Source organism: Lissotriton helveticus, chromosome 5_1 (genome assembly GCF_964261635.1).
Source record: "Lissotriton helveticus chromosome 5_1, aLisHel1.1, whole genome shotgun sequence".
In the NCBI taxonomy this organism is placed as follows: Eukaryota; Metazoa; Chordata; class Amphibia; order Caudata; family Salamandridae; genus Lissotriton; species Lissotriton helveticus.
The window spans coordinates 1173858102-1173873567 of record NC_136065.1 but is presented as its reverse complement, the minus strand read 5'-3'; the positions used below and the strand labels follow the sequence as shown (position 1 = coordinate 1173873567).

At 40.9% G+C, this 15466-nt stretch overlaps 1 protein-coding gene across 2 annotated transcripts in view; it reads right to left on the bottom strand.

The window, feature by feature from the left end:
* Positions 1 to 15466, bottom strand: part of TDRD1 (tudor domain containing 1) — a 2637228-nt gene that overhangs the window by 1852631 nt on the left and 769131 nt on the right. For both annotated transcript variants that reach the window (XM_078643866.1, XM_078643867.1), the window contains exon 10: positions 8808 to 8976. In XM_078643866.1, the coding sequence (XP_078499992.1) occupies positions 8808 to 8976 (169 nt within the window). The remainder of the gene's footprint in view (positions 1 to 8807; positions 8977 to 15466) is intronic.

Below are 15466 nucleotides of genomic sequence, written 5' to 3'. Positions count from 1 at the left end.
CATGAAGAAAGCACCCCTGGCATTTTAACCAAACGGGCCTTACACAACCAGAGAAGTAGGCAGTCCTCTGCGCTTGAATTGGTAAGCACCTGTAGAATCTTTTGGCAACACAGGAAGTTGGTTCCAAATTACGCTCCACTTCTAACGGCCTTTTATTTGCTTATGTCCCAAACCTTAGAGAACCATAAGCTCACACCGCAAGGACATGACACAGGCGCCTCTGGGTTTTAATAGTTCAAGGAAAGAAGACTGAACGCTTTATGGGGCTTAATTATTTCGGAATGCCCACATTCAACGTTTAATGTCCCAACACCAGGTATGCGAGAATCAGGATAACTACACAAAATACTCCAGTTTTGATCGAGATATATACCTTTTGTCCACCCTAACTACGATTATATATTTTTTGTCCTATAGGACGATTTTACTCTTAGCCAGACTTTACGATATTAAATGGATGCATGAAGCTAGCAAATCTCTCTGATATACCGCATTTGGATTTGGATAACAATTGATACCCATCAATTTCCAAAAAGCAAACCCTAAGGTAACTTAATATTAACAAATACTAAGGTATATAAGGTAATTTAAAAATCAAAAAGGAAATAGCTAGTATAGAATTTTCTACTCACGCTAAATGATACCATCTGGAACACATAGGTATTAACTTATAGACTTTGGTTTCTTAATCTGGTATACGGAATCTATCTAGTACCAATTATAAATATAGGTCTATTTAAAGTTACAGTTTGATCTTAGCATAAAGAACGCCAGTTACAAAAAAACGAAAGCTCCTTCCCAAATGAAGGGTTTAAAGAGAGTTGGGACCTCTCACGAATGTGATAAGGATAAACCTGTAAAACTAGAGAAATGAGTGATCCAGTGAGACAAATGTATATACATCCCTTGATACAATGTATTATAGAAGGGAGTACACTAAGGGTAGGGGAAACGTATAGTTAGCTTCCATCCAACCTAGGAATGCATGTCGATCTGCTATTTCTGAAAAGAAACACAAGTATTGATTTTTCTGAGCTTGTACCAGGGAGAATTTAAAAAAAAAATTGTTGTACTATTGTTACCTGCTTATCACAGATCTCCTAGACAGGAAAGAAACCGCCTGTGACAATTACAAACTGTTATGTATTCACTGCAACTTATGTTGGTTCTATCTATTTTTCTAGGGTGATTTTATTGACCCCTACACGACGACAGATATTATATGTAGTCTTGACAAAGGTGGAGAATATTGTGGAAAACCACCAAAACGCGTCGACGCACCATTTAGTATAATTCACAACTCGGACATCTTTGTTGATATACTACATTATAGAATACATAATTTAGGTGTCAAAAATAGAGTATGAATATACACCCAGTATTGTACGAATCCAATGTCTTACTTTTTTCTGTCTTTTTGCTTCAATTTTGCTGGTCAATATTGAAATTTAAGTGTATCTTTTATTGTCATTTTCTTGTTTTAATAAGTGGTGAGTGGTCTCTTTACTGTCCACTTTTTTAATTGTTTGCATTATCAATAAACTGTAAGAATTCTTTTTATACACATGAATCTTGGTATTGTTTTTGACTTTTTAGCTTAAGTGTTACTTTGTCCAGTTTAAGGGAATCTCTCCTTTATTTAGGGTCATGCACTAAAATACAGGGATACTGGTCGGACATTTTTACGGAATTATCCGCGGTCCTGGTGAGCCAAATACAAATCGACCCCAAGCTGGCCCTACTGGGCATGTCAAATGAAGTAGACTTGACACGTCCCCTGCTTGCCTTTCTGGTGCTGGCCTTGGTAGTGGCCAAGAGGGACATAGCGAAACACTGGGGGACATCAGAGGTACCATTATTGGAAGAATGGAGGAGAGGCCTGGACTTATATATGGCGGCTGAGAGAGTCACTTATAAAGCAAGGGGATGTCCTAGGAAGTTCCGCAAAGTCTGGGGGAAATGGAGAAATGATCATGGCTTGGATGGTGGGCTGTGACGAGACAATGTGGGATGCGCATAATGGAACTCAGAGGGATCGTATGACCATTAGATTGTTGATTGTACATTGGAGGGTTAGCCTAGTGGTCTTTTTCATATTGGAACTATCTGCATTAAAGTGGGTAATGACATGGGGGGAGGCGGGTGTGGGGGGGGGGGGAATGTGGACTTTGCTACTGAAATGACTGTAATGTTAAGTTATGGAAACAATGCAAATAAAAATGTTTTATTAAAAAAAAGAAAAGAAACCACAGACCAAAAACTGCAGTTCAAACACCAAAAACCAGAATGGTCCTCCTCTCTCCTTCACTGCAGCGTCTTAGTGTCTGGGCTTCCACAATCCACCCAAAAACATCAGGACCAGAAATTCAGCATGCCTCAAGCAGCGGCTCTCTCTGCGAGGGATGTATATCTCTCTGCCAGAGATGTATATCTCCCTGATCTCACAAACACAACAACAGGCTAATATAAACCCCTTCTCCCATCACCCACGACTCACAGAAACAGGTAAGGAACTGAAGAGGTGGTCATACCACCCATTATGGATCCTGGTCACAACTGCCAAGCACAAGCTGACCGCACTTTCTCTTTTTTTCCTGTTCAAAGTACCAACCTTATCCACATATGTGGGAGGAATCAGTGCCACAGACGTTCAGTTCAATTACTGGGCAGCTAACTATTGTGATCAATGACCGACTATTCGGGGACAGGGAAGACCAGGCCCATCAGTTAGAACCAAACCTGTTCGTAGAGGGAGGCTCCCCCTCCCCAAATTTGTCTATGGTTTTAAAATGGATGCCTGATCTACGAGGTTATGAAAATGATATCACTAGTGTGGCATAACACCTAGCAAAACATTCAGTGGTATAAAAAACATACACAATGAATCATACTGTGGTCAGGAGAATAGCTTGGGAGCTCAAACACGGTCATAGATTTCAAGGGAGAGGATTATGTAGGCCTCTCTAACCTGAGATGTTTGATGGGGTAGCCATATGAAGTCCTTTGAGGAACTAAAAGAGAAATTACACACTACAACTCTCAATTTTTCAGCTTTTTACAACTAAGATATCTACTGAGATATATAGTTGCGCCTCTTAGGGTCTGACTGAAGACCATCAGGGAACTTAACCCAATAGAAGATAAACTGATGTTAGACCAGACATATCAAGAATGTGTTCCCTCATAGCCAATGCGATTAATACTTTGGACATTTTATGTGCCAAGTACCAGGAGGAACTGAGGCCCCTAAACGACAATTAATGGAGAGAGGACCACCTCCACCTGATTCAATTCAACCATCTCCACAGGTCTACTATACGTCGGAGAGGCTTAGAAAAATAGGCACCAGATCTGACCCCAAATGTCCACGATACTCAAAGGCGATTAGCACATTCTTTCACATGGTCTAGGAATGCCCAGTCATTCAACAATTCTGGTCCTGTGTTGAATGCTAACTGATAGCTACGCTGGGCAGATCCTTCCAACTCACACCCAAGGTAGCCCTTCACGGTCTACTTAAGGAATTTTGGAGGGTGGCGGGGTCCTGAAGTAGATGCTTGTTCCTTGGCTTTTGTGCTTGCTAAAAGGGACATCTAACATGGATGGAGTTTTAGAGAGGCACTGTCTCTCAAGGACTGGAAAAAAAGTATGGATCCCTGTTCTTCCATCAAGAAGGAGGTAAGGAGGTGGCAAGGCATGAGCTCTCTCTTCCGACCACCACTCAATTCAATTCAATTCAATATTGCTTTATTTCGATTTTGGTTGCAAATCATAAAAGCATACATTACAAAACATACATATATTCATAAATAAATGCAATCATATAACCGTTTATAGTACAATTTAAAAAGTACAATATTTACAAAATAAAATATTATTCGATCGGCAACCTGCAAGTTGAATTTTTACAAATGTCTAAGCATTACTTATTATACCATTAAAAATTCAAGTTTCAATATTTTGTGGTGAGCAGTCTAGGGTCAAGCGATGGCGGACGACACATTTAAGGAAGTTCGCCACTAGGAAAACCAACCGCTCACCCTGTAACAATTGTAAAAAAAGTAATGCTGGACGATATTGTTTAAGACCAGTACTCCTTAGTATGGGTATAAGCCATTTTTTCCTAAGGTTGTGATAAAATATACAAAAAAACAAGATATGGGGAGTGGATTGTGGCGAGAGACCGTCACAGGGACAAGGGGGGAGTGCTTTTGCCCAGTTGTTTCTAGTAGGAAATGTGACCAATCTATAGAAGGAGTTCATTCTGAACCTTACCAACAGATGTCGTTCGTAACTCGTGGTGTTATAAGTGAGGTAATGGCTGTAAGGTTCCGTTTGTATAAGCAAGGCATGAGTGACAGAGGGTTTCGTAATCTCGCTCGTTAGTCTCAAAGCCTCTAAATGAGCCAAACATTTCTTCTTTTTTTTTTTAAAAAACCTTTCTCGGTACCTCACGAATTATGGAGGGATTAGAGTAATATTGATCCCAACCCAGATCATGGAAAAATCTTGCTACATATCGCAGCCACCTTGAGTTATTTGCGTCATCCATTTTTAAGCAATCAGAGAGAATAAGCTGGGTAAAGATTGCCTTTTCTGAGGTCCAAATCCTATGCCACAGTAACAGTGGTTCGATTTTTGCTAGGTCCGTAATATATGAAAGACCTAGCTCAATGTGACAGGCAAGAGTACCCAAGCTACCAGGTACTCCTAGTAGATATCTTAGGAAGGAGTTTTCTACCCGCTGAATACTATCAAGTGCGACGAAACCCCAAAGACCCGCCCCATACAGAGCCACAGAAAGGCATTTGACTTTGTAAATCTTTATCATTTCCAAAGACGCTCTCTTTCCCAGCTTTCTGGCAAAATTGGTTAAGGCAGCTGTGGTTCTTAAAAAAAGCAATTTACGTGCATCCACAGCGGCTCTCCATGAAAGTTTATGATCTATTGTTATGCCTAGATAAGAATATTTATCAGTGGTCGCTATTTTTTTTCCTTGTTGAGGTAAATCCCCCTCATTTTGCTTTTGCGACTCAAACCCACCCTCATAACGAAGGTTGTACTGATATTTATTTTCAAATCCAGACCCGCCATAAACCTTGAGTACCTGTCCAGATTCTTTTGCAGTTCAATGGGGGTGCGGGCTAGTATTACTGTATCGTCCGCATAAAGTAATGCGGGAATTGGGCGGTTTTCCACCATTGGGAGGTTTTGGGAATCCTTCAACATCTCACTTTCCAGCCTGTTCGTGTACAAAGTGAAGAGGAAGGGAGCCAAGACACATCCCTGCCTCACCCCTCTTTCTATTGGGAAGTCCTCCGTCAACTCACCTCCCATTCCATAGAGGACTTTGGCTGTGGCATTGGAATAGAGTTCTCTCAGGAACTTCACTTCGTTTGATGGTGCCCCCATATCGATCAGCAAGGACCAAAGTTTAGAATGGGAGACACAATCAAACGCAGATGATAAATCCACATAGACCATGTACAAATCTCCGCCTTTAATGGAAACATATTTATCAATTAGGAGGGAGAGATTTAGGGCCTGCTCTATAGTCCCTAGACCTTGACGAAACCCATATTGTAGGTCTGAAATAATTCTTCCTTCCTCTGCCCAATCTTGTAACAGTTCTAGAATGACTTGACCTGCCACTTTGCCAAGGGAGTCTAAAAGCGAGATTGGGCGGTAGCAGGAAACAGACCCCCTGTCCCCCTTTTTGAATATGGGAACTAATACGGAACGTGACCAGGATTCCAATAAACCAACATTACAAGTTGCATTTAAGACTCTTGTGAGAAGGGGGGTCCATAGATCCATTTGGGCTTTGAACAGATCGATTGGGACGCCATCAGGACCAGGCGCCTTCCCATTTTTACTAGCTTTCAGAGCCTGTGCAACTTCTAGCGTTGTAAACTGCAGGTTAATAGGGTAAGAACTGGGTAGATCATTGGGTCTGGGATCCCCTGAATATTGGGAGTCCGAGCTATATGAAAAGATCTTAGTAAAGTGTTGAACCCAGTCTTTCTTTTCTATTGCTATCTCAATTTTCTGGAACTTGGTGTTGTCATTTAGAAAAGGGGATTTGACCACTTGCCAGAAAGCAGCTGAGTTCCTAAGACTGCAGCTTTCGTGCAATTGGTCCCAGAGTTGGTTTTTTAGTTCCCTCTTCCTCGATTTGAGTGCTAGATTGTATATCTTCCGTAGTGTTTTTACCTCTTGGAGGATCCTAGCCGACTTCCTAAGGGCACTTTTTAAATTGGAGTAAGCTACCGTACATGCATGATCGAACCACCCTTTTTTCTGCCTAGGTTTTTGTTTAATTTCAATCCAGAGCGCCTCTTTTATTATTTTAAGAATTGCCTCAAAATTAATAATAATTTCTTGGTCAGATACGTCCATACTAAGACATTTTGTGAAATGTGGGAGAGCCCTTACTACCACTTGCTTTGTTATTTCTGCAGGATCTATTTTTCCCCACTTCAAAGCATAGCCATTTATTCTACTTAAGGCCTGGTTGTTTTGCGTTAAAATGGAGCTATATCCGCTCCTTGAGTTATGGGACAGTGGCATGGAGATGCTAATTGGAGTGTGATCACTCAATGGGATTTTATGCAGAGTGAACACTGCTTCTTCTGCCAACATAGCACCATTTGAGACCAGAATATAGTCTATAACTGAATAATGTCCCCACCCATGGAATGTTGGAGCAAGTAGCGAATCCTCCTTGTTGGCGTTGTTTGCTATTACTAGATCTAGATCAAACAACATTTCATTAAGGAGGTTACCTAAGGTACAATGCCTAAAGTGTGTAATTGAATTACTAGCTTCATCTATTATACCACAAATACCGTTACCCTCAGAAATGCATGGACCCAGGTTGAAATCCCCCCACAAATAATTGTCACATCCTTCTCAGTCTTTCTCAAACAAGTTAATAGAGTAGATCGAATCAGTGTTCTCACATTTACTGCATCTAGAACTGTGAGGTTATTGTAAAAATTAACCACAAGAAAGTTTTCCCTTGTAATTAAGGTATATCCAGAGAATCTGGAAATTTGGATCTAATTTAATGGATACAATTTTAGTCGTTTTAAGGAGGTTTGAGACGTAAATGGTTAGGCCCCCTTTCGCTCTGCCCGAAGTGGAAGGTTTGGCAGGCGAGAAATAGGTCTTATATCCCTCCATGTGTATCACATCACATGCCCACGTCTCCTGAAGTGCTAGAATGTCAAAATTTGGGATAAAATCTATCCACTTGTCATTAGTCACTTTTGCCCGCTGCCTTGCCACATTCCAAAATAAGACAGAAATACGATGTTTAGTCTCTACCCCTTTATGTCCCCCAATAGCTGGTTTTAATATATTGTCAATTCCGGAGTGGCAATTCCGTTTAGATTTGGGAGCTAGAAAAGGGTAATTTTGACCTGCGATCGTAATTGCAGGGACAATCGTTGTGTCTTTCAGGCAGGCTTGCTTAGGGCACTGAATAGACAAAATGTCATTTGGAAATTGTTGATCAGTGATCATGGGGGGAACCTTATGTGGACTAACAGAGCTATTTTCAGAACTATTTTCTACTGTCATCCCATGATCAAGTCAATTGATTCCCTCCATGCCTGACAATGCAGCGTAACGATTGTAAAGTGGGATTGGGTATTTGGGATGTTGATAAAACGGATACCTAGGATATTCTTCCAGATTCAGAGACGGTTGCCTTAACCAATCTGTCTGTCTTTGGATCGGCGGGTCTCTGTAATTTACAATAGGCTGGAAGAGTGGTCGAGCTTTATGTGCTAAAGGCCTAGGGTAACCTTCCAGATCTAGAGGTGGATGTCCTAGCCAATCATTCTGGTTTCGGAATGGAGGTTCTATGTAATTTACAGTGGACTGAAACAATGATTGGACATTGGATACTGGGGCCGTTTGAATTCTAGGGTAGAAATATGTAAGGTCACATGTGTTTATGGTGTTGCTAGCATTGTGCGGGATCCAATTAATAATGTGACCAACTGCCCTTTTATCTTTAAAATGTATTATTATTATGTCCCCCTTTATTTCTTTTTTCCTATGTCCTATCCAGGGAAGGCGTCTGACATACAACATTTTCCCGTTTAAATTTGGAGGGAGAGGACGATTCTGTTTTAGCCAGTATATTACTTTATTCCTTAGTTGATATTCGGCTTCATTGGTCCCCTCCTCCAAAGATGGTACTCCAGTTAGTACCACCACGTATGGGACCGCTTCCGGCGGCAACTCCACAGTGAGCCTTTTCGATGCAATCTCCCTCGTGAGCTCATTTACTTTTGGAGCGCCCCGGGTAGGATTCGATTTCACATTTGCCAAGCCCTCCTTGCACCTAACGGGTTCCAAATTCAGGCCACACACACTACTGACGGTGCACTGCCCCTGTTTAACCCAGAAGAGCAGATTCCACAACTAGGCACACTACTTGACACTACCCTCGCTAAAACCTCCACAGGTAACACTTGTCCTTGAATGCGACTGCCAAGACATTGTAATTTATTTATTTGCGATGGGTGTAGGATATGCTGGTCTTGCAGTACAGCTAATGTTGAAAATCAAAATAAAAAAATGCTACTTAAAAAAAAAGGTCCCAGAAATAGCTATGAAGTCATGGCTGGTGTTAAGCACCTTACCCAGCACACAACAAATGTCTTACCAATGATAGTTGAAAATCAAACTAAATACTTTTATTTAAAAAAAAAAAAGCTCAACATGGAATACAACGCTATTTTATTATATAATATTCCCCAGAAATACTTATGAAGTGATGGCTGGTGTCTTACCAATGCTAGTGATCATAACATCCATTGTCCAGCACTCAGTCCCCCGTTGCAGGTCAATAACTTTGAAAGTACAGTACTGTCCGAGCAGTTGTTGCCCTACTGTAGAATTGCATTCCTGTGTCCAAACTCCTTGCACAGGAACAACGTCTGCCACAGCGCACTGAATAGCCTGTTGAAGTAAGATGAGAAAGTGTTCATTGATTTGGTATTTGGCAAGAAAATTATCTCCAACTAGAACATGTACCTTTAATGCATTGGATTTAAATCTATATTGGCATGAATGTTTTAATCTTAGCTCTCTATTCCAAGCCACAGGTATAGAATCATTGATGTATTGCTAGAAATTATCAGTTGGAAAAGATCAAAATCAGCTGGCTCTTTTTGTAATGCTATAAAGTCTGTGGCTAAAAGCACAAATATACCTTTGTCCATCAATTAATAACAAGTTGCCAGATAAATTGCTCAAACCCAAGCCATCATTGCAAAATCTATAATTATTCTCGATTGCACATACATGACTCGTGCCTGTTGAGTCTATTTGAATTAAATGTGTGTGCTGCTGATACTGCAGACGACCAAATCCATCTTAACACTCTACTGGTATCAATTTTGTACCAAAAAAATAACTGTACTTAAGTGGATCAGGTGTGACACTGACCGTAGCTTCCAAACAAAAACCATGATATCCTAGTCTAGGAAAAACTAGTTCATCTTGGCTCGGTTTATTCCCTGGAACTTTAAAAGTGATTTTCCTCTACCCATGAATGCTTCGATTTTACTTGTTTGTTTGTGGGCTTTGTAGCTTAAAATCTGCTGCTTTACCTGCCCGTGACTGCTTAATTTTCCCTCCTAGTTATTCCCCTAATCTGTCTTCAGACCTGTGTGTAAGGAATACACCCCAGCTCAATTTTGTCTTAGCAAGTGAGTAAAATAAAACACATTCTAAAAAACAAAAATACATTATACCTCAGAGACAAAACAAAGTGTGCTTAGTGTTTAAATTGTGTTTGTAAAGTCTATGTAGCACTCATTTTTGGCTAGGAGAGTTAGTAGTTTAAGTGTGGGAAAAGCAGTATTATTAGTGGCCTGGTTTAGGCCCTACCTGCAGATCTTCAGAGTGTGGATGGAGCATGTCTGTCGCCAAGGATATTCTGAACTGAGGAGCAGCTCCCAGTCCCCTGCCCAGCAGTCTGAGCTTGAGGTCACATGACCCTTATATAAGCTGCTATTGGACGTTACATCTCTGCTCTGATTGGCTGCTCTATCTGGTGTTTCTTTTGGGCTTAGGGTTAGAGTTCCGACTGGTGGATAGGTTTAAGGTTTTTGATTGGTTCCTTGGACTAGGGTTTCTATGGGACCTAGAGTTTAGGGTTTTGTTCCGATAGGTGCCAGAATTAGGGCTATAATTAGTTTTAAGGGCTTGGTCTCCTATTGGTGCTAAGGGTTAGTGTTCTGATTGGTTAGGGATCCCATTGGCCGAAGGGGTCACCTGACCAATAGGGCTATTTACGGTCAGGGTTCAAGGACAAGGGCAGATGCCTATTTGGACCTGTTCGGAACAGGTCAGGCGTAGGGTCAGAAATAAAGCCCTAAATTCCATTAACCTGCACCCACCTCATCCCATCCATAACCACAAACATATTAAAATACTCACGGCAAATGCACTGCACACAATCACTACAAACAAACCCCAAACACATATCAATGTCTCAACACCCACTACAAAACCCCATAAAAAACACTATAACCAATCCTGTTACACACGTCCAGCCGATAAAATCACCAACTGTAGTCTAATTAATAAGAGACCCTTTTATGTCCTCACCACACCTATACTCAACCTGTCATCTTTTCATCCACCAACACCCGCCTACTCCTTTTTCCCCAAAAATACAACCCTTACCCTACACTTCACCACACATCACCTCTTCCAAGAAGCAAATCTAACAAAAACACTTCTAACTCTTGTCCCCGTATTCTCACACACCACATACACTCTTTTCTAAAACACATCACCACTCCCTTTACCTTGGAACTTCAACTAACCAATAATATTTTAAATACAAATACCTCTCTGAAAACAAACATCTCCTCTCACTACTCCTCAAAAACAAAACTTAACACATACAAGCACAACAAAACCTTACACACACTACGGCAATTATTTCTGCCAGAAACAACATGTCATACTGCACCACCACCCCAGGCTCATACACTTTCCATCACAAACAGACAAAAAGAAAATAAACAACATGCCGCTCTTCGCAACTTCGCATCTCCATGTCTACTGCACAACAAGGCTACTCTACAAAAACAACACAGCTCAACAACTCACTCTCAAACAACACCTCCACCACCTACACATGCCTACCCATCAAAATGCCTTCTTAGCCTGCTGGATGGGGAATACGATACAGAACAACTACACTATTGCTATCCTCATACAGCTAATACCAGCACTAAGGACACACCTGCTACAAGCCACAAAACACTACTCGGTCTCTACAAAACAAAGTCACACCATCACTAAAAGACGTCCTCTAAACTGCCTACTAATAAATGCTTGGTCACTCCAAAAAAGCCTTCTCACTGACACAATCGGACATACGCTTCATAACTGAATCATGATTGGGAGATGATATGGCTCCAGTGGTGCATGAAGCCGTTCCTCCAGCCTATAAAACTATAACACAAAATCCTATAGGCAAAACAGAAGGTGGCCTAGCTGTTGTGTTCAAGCAAACATTAAATATCACTATAAAGCTGACAACATTTCCATACAAGATTGTCAAACCCTCTTCACCACAGGCAACCCTACACCATATTCCTCCTGTAGCTTACTTCTCCTTTACAGACTTCCACCTAGCAATGCAACATTCTCAGACACACTTCTAAACACAGTTTCAAACCTGATAACACTACATTCCAACCTATGCATTCTTGATGACCTTATCATTTGGTTTGGAACACAAAATATGACGTATCCAAAAACAATCATCACTGGCGTAGACACACTGAACCTACATCAGATCATCCACAAACCCACGCACATTGCTAGACATTCCATTTTTTATTTATTTTTATTTTGTTTTATGCAAGGATATACAGAAATGGTCATTCACATGTCAATACAGAAGAGCAAAAAATAAAGCGATAAGAAGAAAACAAAAAACAACCAAAATAAAGTATAAGCCACATCAGCATATCGGTTCTGTTATAAGCAGCATCAAACAATGTCTAAATCCATTCAGTTATGAGCTCCCAAATTTTTTCACCAAAAGCTCTTTTTTTAACCCCTTTGAGTTTATATATGGCAGATTCAATATTATACATATATAATAATCTTTCCCTCCACCTAAAAAAAGATGGGGGGTCTGCATTAATCCATTCCCTGGTAATACATGCTCGAGCTACTGCCATACAAATAAAAAGAAAACAGGTTAAGGGTTTGGGTCTTGACATTCCGGCCTCTAAACCAATTAAAACCATCTCAGCCGTTACTTTAATATTAAGCTTTACCACAGCACTCAAAAATTTCTCAATTTGTTTAAAGAACTCTCTCAATTTAGAGCAACCAAAAAACATATGCACTAGAGATAAGAGAGAAGACTCTATTTCCTCCCAAGATATAGGAAGATCTAGTTGTTCCTTTTCCTCATCTGTCACAATGCCATTAAGGGTTGATTCCATAAACTTTGAAATCCTATCTTCAAAATTCGCACCCCCGTCCTCTGTATAAAGTCTAGAATAAAATCCACGAAACACTTCCAATATTTCTGAGGTTTCATTAACAGTTTTCCCTGTATCGTCCGTTATTTTATCTATAGAGGAAAATACCATCTTCTGTCGCAACCTTTTGGCCAAGTGTTTCCCAGAGTTTTCCCCTACTTCATAAACTTCCTCTCGAAACGCCGTAAGTTGTTGTGCAAACTTCTTAGAATAGCATTGATGGATTCTAACCTTATGAACCAATAGATCTCTTAAAATACCGTCGGTATCCAGTCCTATATTACAAGCCCGCATTAATTGAATTTCCAAATCTCTCAGTTTATGCATCTCAGCTTCCGCATTTTTTCTAATCTCTCTCTGCTTTCTAAGCGAGTAGCTCAGGGTTTCCCCACGAACCCCACATTTAAAAGCATCCCATATTGTTACAAGCGCAGCAGACCCTTTATTATTCTCAAAGAATTCAGGGATCCATTTCCTCATGTGTTCGATATAGAATGAGTCATACAGAAGTTTACGGTCAAAAGACCATGGTCTAACAGTTGGTAAAAAAATTCCAGTCAAAACTAAGAAGAATAGGGTTATGGTCAGAAATGACCTTAGGTAGGATCCTATATGATAAATTTGCAGAGATATTAATAAGGGCTGTAGCTACAAAAAAATAGTCAAGTCTAAAATGCTTCTGATGAGGGGCAGAGAAAAATGTGTGCCCGGGCAGGCCTCCAGCTCTAACATATCCAATATCCGTCAACCCAAATTCCTGGACCAGCCCTTTAACAGCTCTGTATACATTTTTCTTTCTGCCAACATAAGGACTGCCACTAAATAAGTCAAATGTCTCTTCTAAATGTAAATTAAAGTCTCCACAGATAATTAACAAAGGTGGCCATAAGGCCAATTCAATGCTTAGTTGGTGTAGTACAGAGGGATCATCGGCATTTGACCCATAAATTGAGCAAATAGTCAAAGTTATTTCCCCTATTTTCAGTGCAGCTATAGCCCAACGGCCCAATGGGTCCTCTTTAATATTTTTAACCTGTCCCAGCCCAAATCTTTTTAATATTGCCACTCCTCTTACACTAGAGGTCTGTCGGGAACAGCTTACAATCTCTAGCCCAAGATCTCTAAGCCACCCTCTATTTTTCCAAGCAAGATGACTCTCTTGGATACATAAAATGTCAACAGCATAGTTTTCAGCATCTGTCCAATTGTCCCTCTTTTTTTTTTATCATTTAGCCCACACACATTCCATGAGCATAAAGATATTTTACCCATTATTAAATTTATTTATGTATCTATCACAGATCTCAAAAATGTCACTTAATATATCAAATGTATTAAAATAGGAAAACACAAAGACAGACCCATTTTGAAGTTTAACTGCCAATATTTGACCATTAACTGTTTTTCCTTGCCCCCAAACCCCCCCCTCCCCTTCCCTTCCACACACCCACCCAACCCCCACCCCCCACCCTTGCAACACCCTCACAACACCCTCCCAACAGAGGCATAAGGACACAAGTCCTCATTGATGGTGGGTGGCGTGAAATAATCTCCCTATCTGTGCGGACCAAACCTGGCCTCAACTGATTAACACCCTAGACAAAAGTACCCCATCAAGAAAAGGGGAAAAAATCTATCCATAATTAGCCTTACATAGTGTCTATAAACTGTTGAGTTTTAATCTCAGATACAAAATAAGTTGTCTTCCCCTTATAGACAATTTTCAGTTTTGCAGGGTTTAATAAGAACACCTGGCCCCCCTTCGCTTGAATAGGTGTCATAAGTTGCCTAAGCCTCCAGCGTTGCTGAACAGTTGTCTGACAAAAATCAGGACGGACAAAAAATTTGTGCCCCAATCTTTCCTAGGTTTTGTTGGCCTAGCTAAATCGTACAAAATCTCGCGAAGGAGATAATTATGCAGACAAATTAGAATTGCCCTGGGCTGAGTCGCTATCCTCCCTGCATCTCGTCTTTGAGTAAAGGGGAAGCGATGAGCCCTTATAATTTCTTTGTCCCAATCCCAGTCTTTAAGGTCCGTGAAGGTTGCAGTGAAGAGAACAACATATCGGCGAACGTCCTTTTCTTCAGAAAGTTCCGGAATCCCCAAAATACGCAGGTTGTTCCGGCGTGCCCGATTTTCCAGGTCGGTGAGTTTCCAATCTATGTCTAAGTCATTTTTTTTTATCTGAATAATTGAAGTTTTCTGGCTGGAAAGCTCGTCCTCAACTGTTGAAACTCGGGTTTCCACTTCTTGGACTCTCGTGGTTGTTTCAGTACAATTTTAGCCAATCGACAAACCACATTCTGCAATTTACAAACAGCCCCCTGTGTCCGAAGCCCTTACGCTTTAGTTTCCTCCCTATGGGCCATAATAATTTTATACATGGATGTTTGTAAATTATAGATTGATTTTAAGGTGATCTCCCCTTCTCCTTCCCCGCCGAAGTTATATGCCTCTTCCTGAGTTGCTTCAGTTTCCGACTCTTCCGTCTGTTCCTGCCTTTGTGGTTGGTCAATCAAGTGAAGTTTGTTGTTGGCAAGGGATTTCTGTGTTTCATTAATTTTCCTAACTGTAACATTCGGGGAGTCAGGTGATAAAACATCTTCTCCCAAGCTTGTATTAGCATTAATATCATCTCCCCAGTCACCAGAAGAAGAGAATTGTTCATTGTCCTTTCCATCCCCGTCCTCTTCCTCACCCTCTGACATAGAAAAGAACGGGCCGGGCCCCCTGAATCGACAGATTCCAAATCATTTATGGCAGAGGGCAAAGTATCCTTTTCTTTCTCAAAGTTATTCCTAGTCTCCCCCACTGCCTGGCATAGGACCGCCAGTTCCCGTTCCAGGTCTTGCTCTCGCCCATAGTCTTGCTCTTGCTCTCTGGGGGTTTCTACTAGAGGTGTTTCAGCTGAAGGTAAGTGGTTCGGAAT